The following is a 9,541-nucleotide window of genomic DNA, read 5'->3' on the forward strand; positions in this document are numbered from 1 at the left end:
AAAAAAAAAAACAAAATTTTTTTTGAGCCCTCTAGAAATGCATTTAGAGGGCAGTGCCCATAGTTTGGTGGGTAGGGCACTGGCTCCATATACTGAGGCTGGAGGGTTCCAACCGGCCTGGGCCAGCTAAAACAACAATGACAACTGCAACAACGAAATAGCTGGGTATTGTGGTGGGCGCCTATAGCCTCAGCTATGTGGGAGGCTGAGGCAAGAGAATCACTTACACCCAAGAGTTTGAGGTTTCTGTGAGCTGTGACGCCACGGCATTCTACTGAGGGCAACAACTTGAAACTCTGTCTCAAATGTGTATATATATATATATACAGAGAGAGAGAGAGAGAGAGAGAGAGAGAGAGAAATGCATTTAGAAATATGAGAATTCTTGAAAGTAGAAGTTCTCCTCCAGTCTCCCATAAGTAAAATGTTGCTGGAATGTGGTGCATTGTAAAATACTCCTTGTAATAGTTGGTGCTGGATGAGCTGGTCTCCTTTACTTTCCACTTTATCTCCACAGGGTGTCACGAATTATCTGCTTTCATTGATTCCGAGGAGCACACTTCTCCTATCTTAACGTCTCTAAATCAGGATTTGTCTTCTAATCCACAGTGTGTCGTATTTAATAGACAGTGTGTTTTCTTTCTTTAGTATCCAGACTGAGGGCATTTTAGATTTAATAAAATGTGTTCATTTAGGGGCTGGGGAGGCTGTGGCCCTGTGTTGTAGTTACTTCTTTCCACTTATTGGAAACACCAGTGTTCTCAAGGGGCTCATTCTTCAAAGTTTTACTACAAATTTGTTTCCCAGCCTCAGATAGTTTTCTATAATCTCATCCATTTGGGGGGAAAGCTAAAAATCTGTGTTTTTGCCAATGTTTTACGTGTTAACATCATAAAACAAAAATACCACCATGTGTTAATATTTCTATCTGTGTGGAAGAATACTGTAAATTATAAAAACCAAATGATTCTCTTGTAATGCTAAACTGGTTGATCTTCAAACTTCAGTTTAATTTAACTACTTTCACTCATTAAGTCTCAAGGGATTCAACTCAGGCTCATTATAGTAAAAGAATACAAAATCAATTAAATAATATTCATGTGATGCATATTTCCTGCTTAGAGCTTTAAAAGTGCATCTTTTTTTTTTTTTTTTTTGCAGTTTTTGGCCAGGGCCGAGTTTGAACCCACCACCTCTGGTATATGGGGCCAGTGCCCTACTCCTTTGAGCCACAGGCACCACCCTTTAGAAGTGCATTTTAATGTATTATGTTCTTCCAGAACAGATATATGATTATCCATCATTAGAAAATGTCCATCTAATTATGAGGATTTCAAAAACTCTCCTATCTCCAAAAGAAAGTAACATTTTTGCCACTTGTAGAATCTTTTAGAAACTTGAAAGCTTTGTTGCTTAAATTCTTTTTTGTTTTTAAATAATCCAATGACAATTTCCATTAATGCATTAATTAAAGGCCTTTCATTTTGAGAGGCAAATTTTGATTTATGGGTAAAATATGTATACTTAGGAGAGACCAATAAATCCATAGCTTCTAGAGAACCCACAGGGATATTTTATGAAGTATTTCCTAATGCCTTTTCTGAAACCAACTTTCGCATTTATCTTAAAACCTTTTCAAGTATATGAAATATTTCACATGCACTTTAAAACTTCAACTTTAACTCTTTAAAAGAAACGTCTAAAACCACGACAGCTATTAACTTGTTTTCTTTAGTTGTCAAGGCGTATTCTAGCTAGTATTTAATTCAACTTTTTATTTTTATTGAGCAACCATCATAGTAGCGGGAGAATTTGGGACTTCGTTCTAGAGTTAATTGGTTCTCATGGAAAAACAGTGTAAGATTACAGTGAATTTGTTTTCTGGTTATGGAAGCAGTGTATGGTCATTACGGAGCGTGTTAGAATATATAAAGCACAATAGAACCTCGGTAAGTTAACCAACCAAGGGACTGTACCAAACTGATTGGCATACAAAGGCGGTCAACACAAGGAACTAGGCCTTCTGTGCTGATGAGTACGTGTGGTGCACGTCCAGCCTTTGAAAATTACGTTAACTTAAGGGGTCAATGTAGGATGGTGGTCAGCTATGGAGATTCTACCGTATACATAAAGAAAAAACCATCCAAAATATAAGCACATTAAAAATAATCACAATTAACATTTTGTATTTCCTTACTGTCTTTTTGTGTACATTTTATTTATTTATTATTTTTTAATTTTTGGAGACAGGGTCTCACTATGTTACCCTCGTAAAGTGCTAAGGCATCACAGCTCACAGAAGCCTCAAACTCTTGGGCTCAAATGATCCTCTTGCCTTAGCCTCTCAAGTAGCTGGGACTACAGGTGGCCACCACCACACCTGGCTATTTTTTTTTTAGAGATGGGGTATCATTCTCACTCAATCTGGTCTTGAACTCCTGAACTCAAGCAATCCACCCACCTTGGCCTTTCGGAATGCTAGGGTTACAGGCGTGAGCCACCACGCCAACCTTCATGTACATTTTAATATAAGTATGTATATTTATAAGCCTGTATATAATCTGATATAAGTAGTCCTCACTTTATACACAGTTTATATTTCTTAACATTAAATGATAAGTATTTTCACATCTCATTAACTATTATTCACCATCTTATTTTTTGTTATTGCATTCCCTTTATGGATACAAAGTAATTCATCTGTTCCCCAATCATTGGATATTTAGATTGTTCCAACTTTTTTGCTATTATAAATTCCATCAAGCATAAAACTGATACAACTGAGGTACTACTGAGAGAGAGGAACACAAGTACAAAAGTAAAAAGCTGAGATTCCACTTAGAGAGAGGAACACAATGGTGATGGGCCGGGCAGCCTAGACAGTGAGATACAAATCAGAGACCTTGTTGGAGGAGAACCAGGACGGAGGTAACCTTAAGTCCCAGCTGTAGAAACACAAAGGAAGTGACAGCTTTGAAAACTATTGTGTGAGAAACTGGTAGGACGTGGCAAATGATGAGCACTAGAGGGTGTGAGTCAAAGATCACGTCAAAGTTTCTTGTGTGCGATGAGGAAACTGGCTTCATAATCAGACACTGTCAGATTTCAAGGTGGGACTAGCGTGTGGAGTGTTGTCCCTTTGCCCTGGCCCCACTAGTCACCTGTGCAGAACTGAAGTTTGATAAACTCTTGCAGCTGGAGATGAAAATACAACATAAATAGATGGAGAACGCACTTGTGAATCCATGGGAACAGGGGATGCGTTTGAGAGTGATTCCGCACAGGTAGACGAAAGCCAGACCCAGCTGAAATCTTCCTCAATGACTCATGTTTTAATGAAAAGAAAGGGATTAGAAGCAGTGAGGGAAGAGAAGGCTGAGAGAGAAAGGGGAAGAGGGAAAGGAAGAGGATGAATTAGAACTCCAGTGAGACAGCTCATGGGTTCGAGACCAGCCTGAGCAAAAGTGAGACCCTGTCTCTACTAAAAATAGAAAAACTGAGGCAAGAGGATCACTTGAGCCCAAGAGTTGAAAGTTGCTGTGAGCTATGACATCATGGCGCTCTACCCAGGGCGACAGCTTGAGACTCTGACTCAGAAAAAAAGAAGAAAAGAAACCTAGAACCTTCAGAGAAATAATTTATAGAAAGGGATTAAAAAAAAAAAAACTTTTTTTTTCAGGCAGCCTCTGAGGAAAGTGACCCAAATGGTCAAGAAGATGAGAATGATGGGAGGAAGCCTGGAGAAGGGAACACAGAACTTGTCTCATCAGGTTTGTTTCATAACAGACTAGTTTTAAGATAAATCTTGACAAATCTTAAGTTATAGTGGAAATAGAGTCTAGAATTTTTTCCTACTGAGCCACAAAAAGGTGGGTATTAGACTCTGCAAGTGATGTGGTTGTGCTGCCACCTAGTGGCTTCCTGGGGGAAATTCTGCCAGTGTGATTAAAGCTGCTATGAAAACAGGAGCCCGGGCTTTTTTAAAGAGAGTCAGTTTTGTTTTGTTTCTTGGAAGTCATATCTCTGTGATCACAAAGGATATTGTGTCTCGGCGTGTAAATATTGCTAAAAATTGAGGATCAGATTTATCACACAATAACAGCAATCGATAAGACATGGATTGAGAACATGACAACAGATGCTAAATGATAAAGCTCGTGAATAGCTTGAAAGAATAACACCGTGAATCTGGACAGTGAGTGTGAATATGCTGGATCCATTGCTTAGAGAATGGGGTCTGCTGTTCTGTAAGGTATTGTTCGATGTTTTGCACAGTCTTATCAATATTTTTAATGCATTTCTTCTTTTCGTAGACATTAAAACTTCTCATTCTCTCCCAATACCAAATTATTTTTGAATGTCATTTAAAATAAATTAAATAACCATTTAAAATGATAGCATAGGGCAGCACCTGTGGCTCAGAGGAGTAGGGCACCGGCCCCATATGCCGGAGGTGGCGGTTCAAACCCAGCCCCGACCAAAAACTGCAAAAAAAAAAAAAAAAAGAAAAGAAAAAGAAAAATGATAGCATGTATATTTTCAAAATAGATTGTGCTTCCGTGTTTTTTAATTATATTATTTATTTATTTATTTATTTTGGGACAGAGCCTTACTCTGTGGGTAGAATATCATGGTGTCTTAGCTCACAGCAACCTTAAACTCTGGGGCTTAAGCGTTTCTCTTGCCTCAGCCTTTCCCGTAGCTAGAACTACAAGCACACACCACAATGCCCAGCTGGATTTTCTATTTTTCAGTAGAGATTCGGTCTTGCTTTTTTTTTTTGCTCAGGCTGGTCTTGGGTTCTCCTGAGCTCAGGCAGTCCACCGACCTTGGCCTCCCAAAGTGCTAGCCTTACAGGTGGGAGCCACCGTGCCAGCCTGTGCTTCCACATTTTGTTACGCCTCCTAAGCTGCTGACTTCTCTACTCCCTTGGAAGTGCATCTAATTCTTCCCTGTAAACCAGAGAACGCTTTTATCTTTATCGCATAATACATGTGTGTAGACATATATATGCATATAAATCTACATACATGTGCGTACGTGTATATGTAGCTCACAAGCCTTAACACATTTCAATTTAGAAATTGTGATGTTAAAAAGGAAGATTGAAACAAGAAGGGAAGAGCCAGGTTGCCGCTCAGTAACTAGGGTAGAAATTAGCCCTGGGCGTTCTCCTGTGCGGCCCAATGGTTGTAATCATTATCTTATGTCAGTATTTTGTTTCATGTAATGTAATACAGATGTAAATGTGACCTTTATTTAGAATTTCAGTTTTCGGCTGAGCACCTGTGGCTTAAGTGGCTAAGGCGCCAGCCACGTACACCTGAGATAGCGGGTTCAATTCCAGCTCAGGCCCACCAAACAACAACGATGGCTGCAACCAAAAAATAGCCGGGCATTGTGGCAGGTGCCTGTAGTCCCAGCTACTGGGAAGGTAGAGGCAGGCAGGAGAATCGCTTGAGCCCAAGAGTTGGAGGTTGCTGTGAGCTGTGATGCCACAGCACTCTTTACCCAGGGTGACACCTTGAGGCTCTGTCTCAAAAAAAAAAAAAAGAATTTCCGTTTTCATAGTGAGCTTCTTTTGATCTGTCTTATGTTGCTTGATACAATGAAAGAGCTTTGAGAAATCCGGCATCTTGGGCTCTGATATCCCCATCATCACACCCTCATCCAGCTTCTTACAGCCAGGACAGGGTATAGACTAAACACACTTCACGGCATTGCAGAGTAAATAGCCCTGTAATGTGGCTGGCTTTTTCTTCTTTACATGTCTTGATGTAACACCATTTCAGAGCTGCAACATTTCACAACGACTGTGACTCGATGCAGCCCGACCGTGGCCTTCGTGGAGTTTTCCTCCAGCCCCCAGCCGAAGAACGACGTGCCAGAAGAGCAAGGGCAGAAGAAACCCGGCAACGAAATGAGCGGAAAGGTGGAGCTGGTGCTGTCGCAAAAGGTGACGTGCGTGGGAGTCACGTGGCTAAATCCAAAGGTCACCGCGGCCTCACTGGCACCAAGGGCTGTGGCTGTCGTTGCTAACAAGATTTATTTTCTCTCCTGTGTCTTCTTCTATCTTTAATCTATAGCTTTTCTAAATACAAATATACTACATGCTCACTGTGAAAAATTGAATACCTAGGGTGGCCATAAAGTTCATGTGCAATTTAAAATCGTTTATACCACCCTGGATATGGTATATAGAAACGGATATAAATATGTAACAAATATATCAAGTCATATGTATAAATATATTTCTAAATTTACAAATGAACTAGAACAAGAGGAGCAAAATCACTGAGACCTACTCAGTAGCAGTTGGTATATATTCTCTTTTGTTTCAAAGAACTTGATACATTTAGAAAAATATGAACTATAACTATGTTATAAATCCTTGCATTTAGGTTTTAGTTTTCTGTGTGTGAGCTTGCTTGTTCACCTGTCAGCTTACTGAATAGTCTCTAAGGTTTACCTACTTCATGGTAATGATCCTGACGCCTCTGGATTCGAATAACAAGAAACCTGGAAAACCATTATTCTGGCATGATGGGTTTTAAAGTCTTGTTTTAAATTAATTCTTCCTGGTTCGGAGTCTCACATCATTCACATTAGTCTGACTTGTTTTCAGGTACGATTGAAAAATTTTCATCATTTATACCAGTGGTTCTCAACTTTGACCTACCTTGACTTTAAAAACTACCAAGCCCATTCAAGACCAGATAAATCTTTAAAGAAAGGACCAAGGCATCTCTATTTTTTTAAGGTTCCCAGGCAATTTTAAGGGGTCACCAAATTGAAAAATTATTGACTTACACACGTGGCAGATTTTAAAAATTACACATAAATTTGGATTTTACTTTAAAGTGAAAAATTTACCACTTCTAGTTCTACTTCATCCATTATTTACTCAGCCGGTATTGACTGTGCACCTACTATGTGCCGGGCACGGTCTAGGTACAGGGTATTCAGCACACAGCCTCTGGCCTTAGGAGATGAATGTGTTCTTGGTAAAAGGCCTGTTGCTTCAGTGCATTTTGGATATTTCATCCTTATGTTTCTACACAGAGAATGAAGGAATGGTTTGTAGGTCCATAAAGGGGAACTGAAATGTAGGTCAAGTGTTGCAGGGGGGCAGAATTTCGCACCTTCTCAGGATTGGCCTTATGTACATTATACTTGTACCCATGACTTAATTATTGTTCTTCCAAAGTCATTATTCTTTACACTTAAACCTAAGCTGAAAGGAGAATTCTATATCATTTCTAGAAAAAAATTTTTTAAGCAAACTAAATGAATACCATAACTTAAAATAGTCACTGTGCGCCTCATCTGTGTCATCTCGTCGGCGTGATCTGTCTTTGGGCCACCAGTGTCACTTGTACCCAAATGTGGAAAAAACTGTTCTCAGGGGTTCTTTGGTTGGTTGGTTGTTTTTCTTCTTTGACTATCTGGTAAATGTTATTCTCAGAATACTTTTTTTAAAAAGGATCACCAAGTTATTCTTGGGATCCAGAGGTACCAAGTACATACACCCCCGGATTCTGTTCTGTAGATTCCAAGACCTGCTGGCTGATTACCAAGTGGAATGGTGGCCTTGAACTCACTGCTGTTCTCACTTTCACCATGTTAATTTCTCCCTTCTCTCCCTTCCCTCTACAGTGAGGGATTAGGTAATGGAGAAACGCGCTCAGAGTAGTTGCAACGGCTCTTATTTTCTGATTTCACTCAAACGTGTTACATTCGTAAAGCAAAACACCCAGGCATACAGGTGACCTTTATCCATAGTGGGCGTTTTGAGCATTTCTGCTGACCATCAGCTGGCTCGTTTACAGCCAGGAATTATCTGAAACAAGGTTTTGCCATTACTAGCCTTGAGCCTCATCAACTTTAGTAAGTCTACCTTAGCTTCTGCTGGTAACCACTAAGTTCATTGGACGTCTGTTTGACCTCTGTGATGCAGAATGAGGTGATGAGCTGTGTTTTCTTCAGGATTTTTCAGAGTTAAGTGTATTATTTATAAAGAAACATAAAATCCTACAGAGGATAAATCCTAACAATTTATTCTGAGGACTGAATAATAGATCATCTAATGATGAAACAAGTATTCTGCAGTCTCTCTCACCATGAGGTCATTAGCTATCAAATTAATTCATTGGGAACACAGGCACTGGCCAGAGAGTGAATCAGAGAAGTCCTACAAGCAGTTGAAAGGACGGGAGCTTAACATAACTATGCTTATCATTCGGACCCATGCCCCGGGTCTACTGAATCTGATTTTAGTTAGACATTGTTTTAATACCTTTGGCAATCTGGTCTTTCAGCAATCAATTGATTAGAAGCCTCAAATCAGAAGAAAAGTGTTCTGCTAATGCTCATTCAGATTAGGGACAAACTACAGTTAATAGCAATAACATGAAAAATCTATTTCTAAACATGCGTAAGAATTTGGAAAACCTCGAATCTTAGAACTATTTACCATAAAGCTAAGTCGTCTAACATGGTTCACAGATTCCCTGAGGGCATCAGTGTGTGATACCTTTTGCCAGTGGTCATTTGTATATAATAATGCTTCTTTATCAGCAGGCAATGTATATTGCTCTTTGAATTGTTTTGCATCGGTTGATGGGAGTTAATAGAGTGTCTAGAGAATAATGTACCTTAAAAGGTAATATTCTGTTAATGTTGAGCACTTACTAAAGTTTTTAAAAAATTATCTCGTATGATAATTTTTTATCACCTCATTTCCTGACATAAATTCAGTATTGTGTGGTACTCAGGATAGAATATGTGATTGGTCAATGCAAACATGAGAGAGAGTGATGCCCACTTCCAAAGATGGAAATACTGTCTCCTGGGTTTGGAGAAAAGTGATCATCACATTTTTGTGCTCTTATTTGATTTCTCTGAAAAATTGACGCTCTATTACTACAGAAAAGCACGAAAGTGTTTTAGGGAGGGGGCAAAAAACTTCCCTTTAAAAGTTGAATGTGTGAACTTACTGATTGCTGTGATGGCCTTGAACCCTTGAGTTTTATTTCTCCTGTACATTTATTAGTGAGCAATACTTAGAACATCTTTGTCTGTTGCCCACTGTCCAGGTGGTAAAGCCAAAATCTCCAGAACCAGAAGCAACCCTGACATTTCCATTTCTGGAAAAAATGACTGAATCCAACCAACTACATTTGCCAAATCTCAATTCTCAAGGTAAAGAAAAGGAAATGTTTTACTTGAGGTCTTCATATTCTGCTGAGACCATGTGAAGAAAAATAATGATTAACTTTAATGGGAGATTATGTCTTTTTTTTTTAAATTAAATCATCACTGTGTACATTAATGCAGTCATGGGGTGCAATGTGCTGGTTTTATATACAATTTGAAATATTTTCATCAAACTGGTTAAGATAGGCTTCATGGCATTTTCTTAGTTATTGTGTTAAGACATTTATATTCTACATTTAGTAAGTTTCACATGTACCCTTGTAAGATGCACCATAGGTGTGGTCCCACCGATTACCCTCCCTCCACCCATCCTCCCCCCTTCCCT

At 39.2% G+C, this 9,541-nt stretch overlaps 1 protein-coding gene across 5 annotated transcripts in view; it reads left to right on the forward strand.

Moving 5' to 3' along the window:
• The window catches only part of LIMCH1 (LIM and calponin homology domains 1), a 359,691-nt gene that overhangs the window by 314,487 nt on the left and 35,663 nt on the right, over positions 1-9,541 (forward strand). For all 5 annotated transcript variants that reach the window (XM_023519618.1, XM_023519619.1, XM_023519620.1 and 2 more), the window contains 3 exons: positions 3,680-3,770; positions 5,793-5,956; positions 9,096-9,201. In XM_023519618.1, coding sequence (XP_023375386.1) covers positions 3,680-3,770; positions 5,793-5,956; positions 9,096-9,201 — 361 coding nt within the window. The remainder of the gene's footprint in view (positions 1-3,679; positions 3,771-5,792; positions 5,957-9,095; positions 9,202-9,541) is intronic.

Source organism: Otolemur garnettii, unplaced genomic scaffold, assembly GCF_000181295.1.
Source record: "Otolemur garnettii isolate 467f Iridium unplaced genomic scaffold, OtoGar3 scaffold00181, whole genome shotgun sequence".
Lineage (NCBI taxonomy): Eukaryota > Metazoa > Chordata > Mammalia > Primates > Galagidae > Otolemur > Otolemur garnettii.